Below are 16,128 nucleotides of genomic sequence, written 5' to 3' on the forward strand. Positions count from 1 at the left end.
AGCTAGACATTTTATAAAGAAGGGGCATACAATTTCCCAGTTAAAATTCATGGTGCTGGAAGGCATTAATAAAAACAGGAGAGGAGGTGATCCTGAACTAATCTTAAGAAAACGTGAGGCTCATTGGATAAATTTTAATACTATTACTCCAAAAGGTTTAAATACAGATTTGGATCTTTATCTATTTGTATGATTTATAATACATTATCTATAAAAGTATTTTATGGTATCCTTCTGAATATTTGGATTATGATTTTTTTTACATAGGTTTATATATTTTTTCTACAGAATGACAATGTGATGGTTCCTGAGTGACTAGTGAGATGAGTCTCTACATGGTTAACCATTTGTATATCAGTGGTGTGAAATGATTAATGAACAATGGATTACAATTCTACTAATGATCAATTAACCATAGATTGATTCCATATGTGATTTTTTTTGGAAAAATGTTAAATTGCAATCTCTGTGATCAAAATGTTAGATGTTCTGATCTGAGGAAGGGCGTGAGCATGTGAGCCCGAAACAGAAATCTTTTTTAACACTTTGAGATGTAACTTTACAAATCTTTGAAGGAATAAACAGTTTTTAAGTGCAGCAATCCTTTGGACTTTTTTTGCATATTATAAGCTCTATATATAATTTATTAGAGCTGCATGATTAATCATTATCGCAATTTTTTTCCCCGTTGCAATCTTGACAAAAGTATTTCCAGATTCTTTCTATGCAGAGAATTCTCTCTGCTCTGCTGAAGCCACAGCCATCAAAAGAAAGGAAGAAAAAAAACGGGCAGTCTGCCAAGTATCACAACATTCTTTAGCAGTGGAACTAAGTCTAAGAGCCCTTTCACATTGGGGCGGGCGTCGGCTAGCGCCTCTTTACCGTAATTTTAGCGGCGCTATTCAGCCACTAGCGGGGCGCTTTTAACCCCCGCTAGCGGCCAAAAAAGGGAATAGACTTCGGTGTATAAATGAGGAAAGTTTAACCACTTAAACTTTTTTCTGACATTTGTTGGTTTCAAGTTAAAATAATTTTTTTTTTTTTTGCGAGAAAAATTACTTAGAACCCCCAAACATTATATATATATATATATATATATATATATATATATATATATGAGAGAGAGAGAGAGAGAGAGAATAAAATGGTGGTCGTTGCAATATTTTATGTCACACTGTATTTGTGCAGCGGTTTTTCGAATGCAATTTTTTGGGATCGTGATCTTTATTCTAAGCAAAAAAATTGTGATTCTCATTTTGGCCAGAATCGTGCAGCTCTAATTTTATAATATATATATATATATACACACACACGTTATATATATATATATATATATATATATATCTCTATCTATCTCTATATATATATATATATATATATATATATATATATATATATATATATATATATATATATATATATATATATAATCGCACACTTGTTTTTTTCCAGTGTGTTGCAAGTGCAGCAACAACATTTTTCAGAAATACAAATACTGTATACTAATAATTCCTCAAAGTACATACATAGTATAACTTAGTACATTTACCTCTGTCTCCAGTGCTTTCAACCTTCGATCATGTTCCTTGATCTCACTGAGCTGTTTCAATGCAGTGTCAACCCTGCAGAAATAAGAACAGGTGACTGACTGGAGTAGGTTTACAACAAATGATTAGTGCACTTTTCACAGGTAATCAGACAAGGCATCCAAATTCTCTAAGCCCGACTTCTTGACTTTCTGGCATCACTTAACTGCTTCAGCCCCAGAAGAATTTACCCCCTTCCTGACCAGAGCACTTTTTGCGATTCGGCACTGCGTCGCTTTAACTGACAATTGCGTGGTCGTGCGAAGTTGCACCTAAACAAAAATTGACGTCCTTTTTTTTCCCCACAAATAGAGCTTTCTTTTGGTGGTATTTGATCACCTCTGCGGTTTTTATTTTTTGCGCTATTAACAAAATTTTGAAAAAAACGCAATACTTTTTACTATAATAAAAATCCCCCAAAAATATATAAAAAAAACATTTTTTCCTCAGTTTAGGCCTATATGTATTCTTCCACATATTTTTGGTAAATATATTGTATATATTGATTGGTTTGCGCTAAAGTTATAGCGTCTACAAAATAGGGGATAGTTTTATGGCATTTTTATTTATTTATTTTTTTTTTTTACTAGTAATGGCGGTGACCTGCGATTTTTATCAGGACTGCGACATTATGGCGGATGCATCGGACAATTTTGACACATTTTTGGGACCCTTGGCACTTATACAGGGATCAGTGCTATAAAAATGCATCGATTACTGTAAAAATGTCACTGGCAGGGAAGGGGTTAACACGAGGGGGCAATCAAGGGGTTAATTATGTTCCCTAGTGTGTGTTCTAACTGAAGGGGGGAGGCGACTGTGTAGGGGAGATGACAGATTACTGTTCATACTCTGTGTGAACAGACAATCTGTCTCTTCTCCCCTCAGAGAACCGGAAACTGTTTACACACACACAGATCCCGGTTCTCCGTGTGTCAGCAGTAATCGCGGGAGCCCGGCGGTGATCGTGACCGCTGGGCACTCGGCGGGCACACTGCCAGGCCACAAGGCGAAGCGATGTAACACAACGTCGGTTCGCCCAGCCGTGCCATTCTGCTACAGTACAACTGCGGCGGCTGGTCGGCAAGTGGTTAAGGTAGTTGATGAAAGAGATGAAACAAATCTTCCTACATAAGTTGTACCGTTTATCTGCAGTCTTTTCTCTACATCCATTCAGTGCAGAATCTATAAAGCTCATTTGTACAGTCAGAAAAAAGGGGGTGGAGAGCTGAAATTACACACTCCGGAGCTCAGTGAGGCGAGCTCTGAGAGCAGAATGGAGGGAAGGGATACCCCCGCTTCAAACAGCACACAGGAACAGAGTTGAGGCTGTCAATCACAGTCTGTGTGCTGGAGATCCCTCCCGGTCACCTTTTTTCTCTCTTGGCCGAGAGGAGAAGTGATCCTATTGGCTGCCGAGGATGGAGGAGACAGGGGAATCTGCGCTTCCGTGAAGCCAAGGAAGAGGGAGACTGACAGGGGGGGGGGTTGGCGTTAGACAGATTGCCGCCCCCCCCTCCAAACAAAATATACCTGGTGGGTAGATAATTTAATGGTTAACAAGCATCTGTCTGGTCTTCTAGAAGAGAAGTACTGTATAAGAAATTTTTATACATCTGGAAACTCTGCATACAGTTACACCACCTGGAGATGGATATGGATAGCCTTCGATGCCTGTGTTTAGGTGGCGAGGGGTGGTCCCGGTAGGTGAGTTTGTGCTCCAAACTCATTTTCATTTCATATCCTACGGTTAACACTGATCAAAGTGGAACCCATTTCCTTCTTTCTCTCCTGGTCACTACACTCTCTCTTATTGACTTTTCAAACTTGTGATGTGAGATATTGCTATACGCAGCAGTGGAACATTACTCCACATTTATAATTCTTGCTATGTGTTTTGCGCAGATTCTCTTGGGGATTGTGTCTTTGAAGATTGTCTGCCACTGTTCAGTATATGCATGTTGAGAAAGCACTGATCTACATTAGCATTGTATGGTTAAACTATGGTTGTGAGTTATTAATCTGCATATTTATTCCAGAATAGTGAGGCAAATGGATCATGTAGTCCAACCAGAAGTAACGGTTCCGCCAGCCGGGGAACCAGTCGTGGTCAGAGGTAGAAGCTGTCGCCACAAAAAGGAACCATCCACCTTGCTACTGGAGAACACAGTGAGTGAGCTGAGACCAGTACCAGAGCAGACTTCTCGCCAGCCGGGGACAGTGAAGAAGTGGGAAAGCAGGGTTGGGACTGCCGGCTTGTAGTCCAACCAGAAGTAACGGTTCTCCCGGCCGGGGAACCAGACGTGGTCAGAGGTAGAGGGGAAGCTGTCACCACAAAGGGACCATACACCTTGCTACCGGAGGTCACAGTGAGTGAGCTGAGGCCAGTACCAGAGCATACTTCTCACCAGCCGGGGACGGTAAGTGGGAAACCATCAGCAAGTGACAAGTCAGGGACCCAGCAGTACAGTAGAGGTGACACTTGTGGAGTGCCAAGCCAGGGACCCAACGTGTCAGCAGGGATGAAGCTTGAGGAGCATCTGTGAGTGCCAAGCCAGGGACCCAGCAGTGAAGTGGGGGTGACGCTTGAGGAAGATACTGAGTGCTACAGTGAAAGAGCTCAGGGGATCCAGTGGCTAGTGGATCTGGTCTAGTGAGAGACTGGGAGCTTGTTGAGTGAAGACCCACAGTGAGTGAGTGTGGGGTAACGATAAACTGTTCGTGTTGCAGATAGTTGAATACCTCTACCGTTAGTAACAGCTACAAGATTGTTGCCATAGGAGACAGCAGTCCTACCTATACATAAGTGGTGTCCGGCTGGAGGCCTTCACCTGTATAGCTGTCTACCTATAGAGGTTTCGGAGTCTGCCAATTAACTTTGCATCTACCTAAGGGTGTCCTGACCCTAATCCTCTCTCCCACAGTTCTGTTTAAGAGAGACAATAAATGTCTTTGCATTCAAAAAGTGTCTGGCTCCCACCTGTTCATCTTTCATTACACCTACCATGCCTTGTAACCCACTCTACACTGAAGAAAGTCAGCTGTCCTTAAAGCGGGAGTCCACCTAAAAAAAAATTAAAAGCCAGCAGCTACAAATACTGCAGCTGCTGACTTTTAATAAATGGAAACTTACCTGTCCTGGAGTCCAGCGATCACTCGCTCGGCTCTCGGCTGCTGACGCCACCATTCTCGGTGAGGGAATCAGGAAGTGAAGCGTTGCGGCTTTACTTCCCGGTTCCCTATTGCGCATGCTCGAGTCGCGCTGCGCGTCCTAAGTGGTCCCCGCTATCTCCTGTGACCTGTGTGTTTCCCAGGAGACGGGGGGGGGGGTGCGGGAAGGGGCATGACTCCCGCGGGAGTCTATTCCCGGAAGTGGGTGCAAATACCTGTATTAGACAGATATCTGCAACCCCCTCCCCCCTGAAAGGTGCCAATTGTGGCACCGGAGGGAGGAATCAGATGAGCGGAAGTTCCACTTTTTGGTGGAACTCCGCTTTAACTCTGGAGGTCACCATTGGGCTTCAGGGGCCCCGGGACTTTGTTACATGTCCATGCACATGAGGACATTTAGAGGCATATTTTAAGCTCAGCGTTTAAAGGCAGGAAAAAACCCTTCTGGTTTGAGTTTTTGATTGGAGTTCTGTAAACACTCCTAAACATGTGTACAAAAATGCTCTATATAATTATTTTTTTTTCTGCCAAGGGAACTGCCATTATTTTAAACCCAGTGTGCATGGAGTCTTAGGCAATGCCTTCCACAGCATTTCATAAAATATATAATTTTTACATCATAAAAAGTTAAAACCACATAGCGTCTGACATTTTGATCATCATGACAAGTTTTCAAACATTATGCAGTCTATAATATACCCAAAACTGAGCAGGAATGGAGCAAACCCTGTTACGCTTGATGTTTCTGTACACATCCCATGACCAAAACAGACCCATCTACTGAGCTGCTGGTCTCACCAGACCCTCTGATTCACTGGCTATGAATCCCTTGAACTCCTCCAAGGTTTGTGGTGGTATCTCCTCAAGAGTCACCCCCTGCTTCTCTGCTGGGTACCTAGCTTGGCACTCCAGATACTTCTCAAGCTCCACCCAGACAGCCATCTAGGTGGCACAGAACATAGATCACCTGACCTCACCCAAATATATAGGCTCTCCCAGCAGGTCAAGGGATTCAAGAAAACTCCTGCCCATTGGCTGAGATACCCACATTCCCATAACCTAACCTTGCGTTGCCCTTCTCGTATCCAGTACCACCAAATGCCCGGCCACCTAGTGGTAGAAGAGGAAAGTGCAACAAGGCCAAACTTAGGGAGAAATCAATAGATCCCTATCAATCAACCAAGATAATTACTCTTGGCAAGCAAATTTGCGAGGAGCTCCCTGACTAAACTACACTTTTCTCTTCTACCACTAGGTGGCCGGGCACTTGGTGGTAATAGATACGAGAAGGGCAACCCAAGGTCAGGTTATGGGCATGTGGTTATCTCAGCCAATGGGCAGGGGTTTACTTAATCGTACATCACGGGACACAGAGCCATAGTAGTTACTATGTGGTTATATAGGCCACCTTTAAGGTGATGGACACTGGCACACCCTAAACAGGAAGTTCGACTCCCTATATAACCCCTCCCCCTACAGGGAGTACCTCAGTTTTTTCGTCAGTGTCTTAGGTGTTGGTCACGAGTAAAGATGTGCTGTGCTGAGCTCCGCTGGAATAATCCTTGCTGGGGCAAGCCATGCAACCGGATCCATTCAAAGTGTCTTTTCCAGGCCGAACTGAATGGTACTCAGGCCTCGTGTCCGAAGAAACAAGGTTTTACCTGTAACGCGTCTCTTTTTAGAGAGCTGGACCCCGGGATCCAGTATTTGTTTTTTTCAGCTATATTCCTGGTGGGGTGCTTTTTTTTTTTACAGGCCCAGGGCTGTGGATCCCCCAATGAAAAGGCAGCCCCTGTCCCTGAAGGTTTTTTAATGGAGCCCACCGTGAGCGGTGAAGATTGGATCTGTTTTACCAGAGAACCCTGCAGCTGGATAAGGTAAGGGAGATTCCTAAGGAATTTTTCAAATTCTTGTGGGTTTTCTCCTTTTAAGTAAATGTTTGCTATGCCTAAAGTCTCCACCGGGGGCTGTCAAGAGCACGTACCTGTTCCATGCTGGTCAGTCTTGCTCAGTGTCACAAGCTGCACACTTCCTTCGAGCCCAAGCTCCAGGTAGGATGTGGGAAAGGGGTTTTTTTCTGTTTAGGAATGTCCCTCCACAGCTTCTCCTCCCGGTTAGAGGCCATGGGGCGGTCGGCGGTATGCCACACCGCTCCCGCCACCATTACGGCGGTTCTCCATCCACCTGCCCTCTTGTCTCCTCTGCCCCAGCCCCCCTCCATGTGCAATCCGGTCGGATCGGAGCTTGCGTGGGAAAGCATTTTTTTTTTAAAAGATGAGGGGGGGCGGAAGGGGTGGTCGGAGGAGGGGGGGGAACTGAGCATTAGCGCGGCATCGTTCAACGTCCACAAGTGTGGGCCATGCTTAGTTATAAAGGTGCACATAGCTAAAGGAGGGATACAGAGCAGATGGATTGCATGTGAGAGTGGTTGATACAGGAATTCCCAGGCCCATTTACTTAGCATCAGACTGAGCCTTGATAGCGGCGGCAGTTGCTAAACTATATTGCTCAGCAGTGGCTGCATTTCTGGTAGTACCTCTGCATTTGTGCTTAGCACTATGGGCAGAAGGGGAGGTACAAATACCCCGAAAAATAGGAGCTCAAAGGGATCTCCCTCAGGCTCTGAGGACCCTCCCTCTGCAACGCCATCTCCCCCTGAAAAACCTGGGGAGGCTGGTCAGAGTAAGCCGTCGGGGTTTGGGATTGCAACTGCTTCTGGCATTTCAGCCCCTGTATATTACTCATGAGGTTTTTTCCTCAGCCATGAGTGGATTGGAGGAAAGATTAGTGACCTTAATCGCATCTTCACAAGTAGAAGAAAACGCATTAAGGCACCTTCTATCACCCAGGACCCTCAAACAGAGAAACTCTGGGAGAAGGAAGATGATCCTCAGGGGACCAGGAAGAGACTGATGACTCCTCTTCTGAGGAATCAAGTGGGGAAGGACCATCTTCAGCTTCACAGGCTGAGAAATTGCTGGTGCAATCTCTTACTGAAATGGTCCATTCCACATTTAAGTTATCCGTAACTGAGTCAATTTAAAAGCCCACTTCTTGTTTGGGTTCACTGAAGCCTCCTCAAGCTGTGCATGCCTTTCCTGTTCATTCATTGCTGGGAAAGCTTATTTATTCTGAGTGGGATCACCCAGATGAGCATTCTTTCCCTCCTAAAAAAGTTTTCAACACTTTATCCTATGGAGGAAAAAATTTACTAAGAGGTGGAGTATACCGGCAATTGACGCTGCTATTTCCTCAGTATATTAAAACTTGACTTGTCTCTGGTTGACAATGCTCAAATGCTTTCATCTGATGAAAAATTGGAATTCCCGCTAAAAAATATTTTCTCTTTGGCAGGTCCAGCAGCTCAACCAGCAGTGACAGAAAAGTGGTCAGCCGAAGCGCCATGCAAAGCTCCTGGCTGTTTTTCCTTTCAGCTGTGAAAGGCTGTTGAGGATGGGAAAAGGTACCCATTTGCCAGTTAAGAAAAGGAGTAAAACGTCCCTCATATAAACTGGCTCTTTCCTCCAGTACCGGGGGCGTCCACCTTCAGGCAGTCGCTGTGACCTCCACCGTCGGATTCAAGAGGAACTCAGGGTCAACCTCAGGGACAAAACCTACAAAACAGAACGCTAAAATCTCTCATGAAGGGGCACCCCCGCTCGCTCGAGTGGGGGGGGGAAGACTTCTGCAGTTCTCATGGGGCTGGCAGGAGGAGTTTCGAGACAGATGGATGGTCTCCATAATAGCTCTAGGCTACAAACTAGAGTTTCAAGATTTCTCGTCTCCTCGTTTTCCTCAGGCCAAAGATCCATAGATCAAGAGAAAAAGAAGTCTCCTTATTTTCAAGCATTAGTCCGACTTTTGTCTCAAAAAGGGTCATGGCGGTCCCCATGATGAAGCAGGGGTTGGGGTTTTTTTCAAACCTTTTCACTGTGCCAAAGACCAAATGGGGATGTCAGACCCATGCTAGAGCTCAAGGATCTAAACCGGTTCCGGAAATATCCACTTTTTCCATGTGCTATCAATCTAATCTGTTGTCTCCATCCTATAAGGAGGAGAACTTCTGGCATCAGTCAACATCAGGGATGCATACCTGCATGTGCCTATTTTTCCCCGCTCATCAAAAATATCTGTGTTTTGAAGTAGAAAAACTTCACTTTCAGTTGTAGCATTGCCTTTTTTGGTCTAGCTACTGCACCTCGGGTGTTTACAAAATTTCTGGCCATTGCTTTGGCCAGATTAAGGACTCAAGGTATAACAATTGTAGCATACCTAGACGACCTGCACTGAATAGACAGGTCGGTAGCCCGCTTAGACCAAAGCATGGTCTCCACAATCAGCTACCTGGAATACCTAGGTTGGGTCCTCAGATCTAGAGAGATCTTCTTTAAAACAATTAAGACGACTAAGAATACTTGGGTCTGGTTATAGATACAGCACAGAAGAGGGTGGCTTTTACCCCAGGCAATGATCAGTTCCGTAAAGGAGCTGGTTCAGGTGGTCAGGGCAAAGAAGGGTCCTTCTATTCGCCTTTGCATAATGTTGTTGGGAAAGATGGTGGCTTCATTCTAAGCGATTCCCTATGCTCAGTCTCATTCAAGACTGCTGCAAAACAGTATCCTGTCTACCTGGAACAAGAAGGTCCAAGCGCTATATTTCCAAAGCGTCTGTCATCAAAGGGTGCGCCAGAGCCTCAATTGGTGGAAGATATCCAAGAATCTGCCGAAGGGGAAATCCTTCTTACCAGTTACCTGGAAGATAGTAACAACAACTGCCAGCCTTTCGGGTTGGGGAGCAGTCCTGGAAGAGGTGATTGTCCAAGGGTAATGGTCCAGAATTGAAAGGACCTTGCCCATCAACATTCTAAAGATTTGGGCAGCGCACCTAGCCCTAAGAGCCTGCATATTCAGGTTGCGGAATTATCCTGTCAGGATTCAGTTGAATTTGGTTTTGTCAGGTTTACAAAGACAGCCTTTTGGGCCGATACCTTTTGGGCCGATATTGATCCTTTTGACAAGGAAGTTGGTTTTTCTGGCTGCCATATCTTCTGTAAGAAGGGTATCATAAGTGGCTGCTCTTTCTTGTAAAGAGCCATATCTAATTATTCACAAGGATAAGGTGGTATTGCGTCCTTATCCTAGCTTTCTGCCAAAGGTGGTTTCAAGTTTTCATCTGAACCAGGATATTGTTCTACCTTCATTTTTTTCAGAACCCTGTTCTAACCGGAGAAAGGTCGCTACATTCTCTTTATGTAGTGACAGCAGTCAAAGTCTATTTGGAGACGACTAGTGAGATAAAAAAAAAAAAAAAAAAAACAGATGTTTTTTGTTTGTGTTGCCTGAAGGTCCTAGAAAAGAACAGGCAGAGTCGAAATCTACTATTTCTAAGTTGATCCGGCAAGTAATTATTCAAGCCTATGGTTTGAAGGGAAGGTTCCACCTTTTCAAATCAAAGCGCACTCCACGAGGGCTGTTAGTGCTTCATGGGCAGTGCATCACCAAGCCTCCATGGCTCAAATATGCAACTTGGTCTTCAGTCCATACATTCACCAGATTCTATCAGGTGGATGTAAGAAGGCATGAGGCTATCATCTTTGGGCGCAGTGTACTACAGGCAGAAGTATAGGTCCTCAGGCCTGATGGCACCCTACTTTTGTTTGCGTCTCCCTCCCCTCAGTTGGCATTGCTCTAGGACATCCCACATAGTAACTACTATGGCTCTGTGTCCCATGATGTACGATTAAGAAAGTAGGATTTTTATAAAAGCTTACCTGTAAAATCCTTTTCTTTGAAGTACATCACAGGACACAGAGGACCCTCCCCTCTTTTTGGGTATACACGTGTATTCCTTTGCTACAAAACTAAGGTACTCTCTGTAGGGGGAGGGGTTATATAGGGAGTTGAACTTCCTGTTTAGGGTGTGCCAGTGTCCATCACCTAAAGGTGGCCTATATAACCACATAGTAACTACTATGGCTCTGTGTCCCGTGATGTAATTTAAAGAAAAGGATTTTACAGGTAAGCGGTTATAAAAATCCTATTTTCTTGAATCCCTTGACCTGCTGGGAGAGCCTATATATTCGGGTGAGGTCAGGTGACCTATGTTCTGTGCCACCTGGACGGCCGTCTGGGTGGACGTGTGTCATCTGCCCTGGGCTGCTAGGCCGGAGATTGGGCCTATCTGGCTGCTAAGGCTGCGTGAGGGCCTATCCAGAAGTAGGAGAGCAGTGCAGGGTTGGGATTGCAGCTTGCAGTCCAACCAGAAGTGACGGTTCTGCCGGCCGAAGAACCTGTCTGTTCAGAGGTAGAAGGGAAGCTGTCCCCATGAAGAGACCAATCGCCTTTACCAGGGACCACAGTAACTGGAACAAGTATCAGAACCATATTCTCACCAAAAGGGCATGGTGGAGAATTGAGGAAACATCAGGTGGTGATCAAGCCAGGGACCCAACCAGCAGAGAAGATGCTTGCAGAGCAGCCTTGTGTATAAAGCCAGGGACCAAGCCAGTTAGCAGGGGCGAAGCTTGAGAAGTATCTGGAGTGCCAAGCTAGGAACCCAGCAGAGAAGCGGGGGGTGACGCTTGAGGAGATACCACCACAAACCTTGGAGGAGCTGAAGGGATTCATAGTCAGTGAATCAGAGGGTCTAGTGGGACCAGGAGCTCAGTATTGAAGAACTACAAGGAGCAGTTGTAGTGAAGCTGAAAAAAACTGTTATGTTTGAGTTAGGAACTGTTAAAGGACTTACCATAGGATACCGCATTCCTGCAAGTGCAGATGTGGCTTCTTGCTGGGGCCTTTCCCTGCACAGTTGTCCTCCTATTGAAGTTTCGGAGTCTGCCAATTAAGTTTGCAACTCTCTACAGGTGTCCTGACCCTAACCCTCTTTCCCCCAAAAATATATAAAAAGGACCACCAAAAGAAATAAAACCTCTTTTACATCCAAAAACTGTGTGGCGCCCAATGACTTTCATCATCTTTGCACCCACTATGCCTCACAACCCACCACATATTGAAGGATGTCAGCTATCTTTGGCCTTGGAGGTCCTCAGACCAAATGAGGTAAAATATCTTGCTAAAGGTGTAATGCAGTTCAGGAAGCCCTGGCCTCTACCTTTGGAAGTAATGCTTTTCCCATTTCCTAGGAAAATTTTTGCACTATAATCAATGTTTGTGAAGAAGGTCTCGTCGCTAGTCATGTGGCTCATCGTACCCAAGTCCCTGCACCAGCCATGTGGCTTGCCATTCTGTCACTTTAAAGGTGCTGCTCCATGGTGTGTCTGCAGTTTCCTTTGTGGCTGCTTTGACTCTGTATTTTGTGGCTAGCGCTAGCTTTCGCTGCTTGGCTTTCCAGATAGAACAGTCCTTTTTCAGCAAAAACAGACTTTGCTTTCTTTGTGGCGCTATATGCCTTTGTACATCTTAAGAGCTTTGTCATTGTGCGTGATTTTCTTTCCTACTGTCATATTCATTGATTAAATTCTAGTGTCAGTCCCTTCTCGGGTCTGGTTTCTAAAGCGTTAATAAGAGCAGTATATGTCTCTGGAATGCTGCAGAGGAGCAGGGCAACAAATATGGTTATCTTTGATGTCCTCTGATGGCATGTAGTTGTTCTATGATCGCTAGCATAGCTTTCACGTGGTCAACACATTTGCTGGTCTTCTTCTAGTCTCATCTCGTACAACTTTCTTAGTAAAAATAGCTTGCCGTTGAAGCTTGAACGCTCATGCTGTTTTTGTAATGAAGTCCACATACCTTTGGCAGTTTTCTTGGTTCTTATGTGGATAAGCTGGTCATCTTCCACTAGTAAACTTATAATTACTTTTGCCTGCCTATCCTTCTTGTCCCAGACTTCAGTCTCTGTTTGTGGGTCTGTTTGTATTCAGCACTTGCCACGAGTCATCCTTGTTCAGAAACATTTCTAGTTTAAAGTTCCACATCTGGTAATTGGCTCTGTTCAGCTTTGCAATTGCAAACTTCACATCTGAACCACTTGCCATCTTTCAGTAGCTTGCATACAGTATTTACAGACTTTTCTGTACTCAGAGCCAAATTAACGTAGGGGCTATTGGATCTGCAGCTAAAATAGGCCTAATAAACTGACTGGACACAGTCACTGACCGCCAGCCCCTACATTGCATTACAAGAGTCTAGCTTCTGCCGCTGCTCAGAAAAACACACCGCCTGACAGGGAAGTCAGGCGGAGTGATCTCCATGCGACAGGCATGGAGATCAGTCTCGGCCGGCGTGATGTCAGAGGCCAGCCCAGGAAGCTTGATCGGAGAGGAGTGCTGGCGGCGTCACGAGCAATCACTGAACAAGTGAGCAGAGCAATAACTAAAGGGCCGGCCTGCCTGGTAGTGGCAGATGATTATTTCCTATCCTATGGTGTCTCTGTTCAGTGTGAACAGGCTGAAGTAGGTTAACTCTTAGTTTGGGGGGGGGGGGGGGGTAATGGATAATTAACAATACTATTTGTAAAATGCAGCATGAAGGGGGTTAATGCACCATCACTGATGAAGTAGTGACCAATGGCAGTTAATTGACCCCTTTGTGCTGCATTAGTGGCACCAGGGTCAGTGTTAATTAACCCTTTTATGCTGTTACATGAAGGGGTTTATAAACACTAACACTGGTGCCACTAATGCAGCACAAAGAGGTTAACTGCCATTGGTCACTAATCCATCAGTGCTAGTGCATTATCCCTTTCATGCTGCATTTTACAAATACTATTGTTAACTATTTAACCACTTGCCAACTGCGCTATAGACAAATGACAGCTACAGCGCGGTTGGCTGGTTTTGGGAGGGTGAGCATTGGGCACACTTTGTGATTGCTGTGTCTGAAGGACAAAGCTGATCACAGATAGAGGTAAAGGGCCAATCACAGTGTATCTGTGCAGCCCATCAGTGCCGCATATCAGTGCCCATAAGTGCAGCCCCATCAGTGCCGCATATCAATGCCCATCAGTGCTGCCTCATTAGTGCCGCATATTAGTGCTCATCAGTGCCGCATATTAGTGTCCATCAGTGCCACCTCATCAGTGCCACCTCATCAGTGCCACCTCATCAGTGCCGCATCAGTGAAGGAGAAAAATTACTTCTGTACAAAACATTCTAACAAAAACTACGAAAAAATTTTTTCAAAAATTTCAGTCTTTTTTCATTTGTTTAGCAAAAAATAAAAACCCAGTGGTGATTAAAACCACCAAAAGAAAGCTCTATTTGTGTGAGAAAAATGAAAAAAATGTCATGGGTACAGTGTTGCATGACCGCATAATTGTCATTCAAAGTGTGACAGCGCGGAAAGCTGAAAATTGGCCTGGGCAGGAAGGGGGTGAAAATCCCCGGTAGGCAAGTGGTTAAAGTATAAGTTCCCCTTTTGGAATGTGTTACATATTTAGGGTGTAACATGTTCCCACTCCAGCACCATCTCCCCGATCCACTGGATCTAGTGACAGCAAGCGAAGGATCTTCTCCCTGAACTGACTGTCACCATTTTAAAAAAATATATAGTGTAGTTCCTGTATGCCACCACTTAAGTTAGAAGAAATAAATAGATATGAGGGAAGGTTAGACCCCTTTCACATTGAGGCGCTTGAAAACTGCCCATAAAACGGCATGTGCTTTTGCAGTGCTTTTGAGGCATTAGCTTTTTAAAGGTCATGTGACTCAAAAAAAAAAAAAAAAAAAACATTTTCAGGCACTTTTGAAACTCTTTTTGTGAGCTGAGGCACCTCCCATTCATTTCAATGGAGAGGGGAACTTTTGAAGCGCTTTAAGAGCTTCAAACATGCTGCTTGCAGGAGTTTGTTCACTGCCCTACGAGCGCACCGCCTCCACGTGAAAGCATTAATTGATTTTAATGGAAATTATTTTCAGTGAGCTTTTAAGGTGTTTTTTTTTAGCGTGAAAGCGCCTCAGTGTGAAAGGGGTTTAAATCTTTGGAGTAGCTGCTCACATCAAACACTATGGCGATTTTTTTTTTCTTTTGCATTCAGCTGTTAGTGGGCAATACTGCTGACAGCTTATGACTCATCAGTTAAGAATGCGACAGCCGGCTTCCCGGCCCCCTGCTTAGCAACCAGCTATATAAAGTGTTAAAATAATCACAAACACTTGCGTTTCTGGTGCGATTCCATTGAAGTCTATTACCTGCAAAACATGTGAACAAAATCCCCGACCCTTTCCAAAAATGCACCGGCCGCAAAATGCATAGATGTGAACTTGTACCATAGGAAACCATGCTAAATGGACTGTAGTGCATTTCTGAAAGCTGCAAAAAACACACAAAAAAATGCATAGGTGTGAACCTAGGGTAAGTGCAGGTTTCCTTTAACAAATGGGATCAAAAGAAGCAAACACTCAATCACAGAAACAGCTGCTGACGTTTAGCAGATTGACTGACTGCATGACAGACTTAAAGCAATTGTAAAGTCTTGTTTTAAAATAAATACACATGGACATTGCTGGAGAGAGATGGGGCTCAGGTAAGTAATTAGGGGGGTGCTGGGGAGGCTGCTACACAGTTTTTTATCTGAATGCATAGAATGCATTCAGATAAAAAACCTTCTGCCTTTACAACTCCTTTAACCAGTTCCCGTCCACGCTATAGCCGAATGATGGCTACAGCACGGACCTACATTGCCAGGAGGGCGTCAGTAAACGTCCTCCCTTTTCTAGGGCCGGATTAAGAGCATTGTGGGCTTGGTGCCGAGGATTTCGGTGGGCCTTTTTATGGAAATAAAACAAATGAAAACGCAAACAATTTTTTGTTAAAACAAATTAAATATTTTAATTACCATTAACCACTTTCTTACTGGGCACTTAAACCCCGCTCCTGCCCAGACCAATTTTTAGCGCTGTCACTCTTTGAATGACAATTGCATGGTCATACAACACTGTACCCAAATGAAATGTTTATCATTTTTTTCCCACAAATAGTGCTTTCTTTTGGTGATATTTGATCACCTCTGGGTTATTTTTTGTTAAAAAAATTAAAAAAAGACAGAATTAAAAGAAAAAAATATAAAACTGTTTTATATTTTGTTAAATTTTGTAAACAGGTAATTTTTCTCCTTCATTGATGTACGCTAATGAGGGTGCACTGATGGGCAACGATAGGCTGCACTGATGGGCACTGATAAGGCGGCACTGGTGGGCACTGATAAGGCGGCACTGGTGGGCACTGATAAGGCGGCACTGATAGGCAGCACTGCTAGGTGATACTGATTGGCACCACTGGTGGGCATTGATAGGTGGCACTGATTGCTGACACTTATGTACTGGTGGGCACTGATTCGTGGCACTGTGGTCACTGATTCGTGGCACTGGCTGGCGGTACTGGTGGGCACAAATGAGGCGGCTTCGCCC

At 44.5% G+C, this 16,128-nt stretch overlaps 1 protein-coding gene across 2 annotated transcripts in view; it reads right to left on the reverse strand.

The window, feature by feature from the left end:
* The window catches only part of TRPM4 (transient receptor potential cation channel subfamily M member 4), a 604,715-nt gene that overhangs the window by 18,883 nt on the left and 569,704 nt on the right, over positions 1-16,128 (reverse strand). For both annotated transcript variants that reach the window (XM_073602273.1, XM_073602274.1), the window contains exon 23: positions 1,550-1,622. In XM_073602273.1, the coding sequence (XP_073458374.1) occupies positions 1,550-1,622 (73 nt within the window). The remainder of the gene's footprint in view (positions 1-1,549; positions 1,623-16,128) is intronic.

The sequence above is a fragment of the Aquarana catesbeiana genome, linkage group LG10 (genome assembly GCF_042186555.1).
Source record: "Aquarana catesbeiana isolate 2022-GZ linkage group LG10, ASM4218655v1, whole genome shotgun sequence".
NCBI lineage: Eukaryota > Metazoa > Chordata > Amphibia > Anura > Ranidae > Aquarana > Aquarana catesbeiana.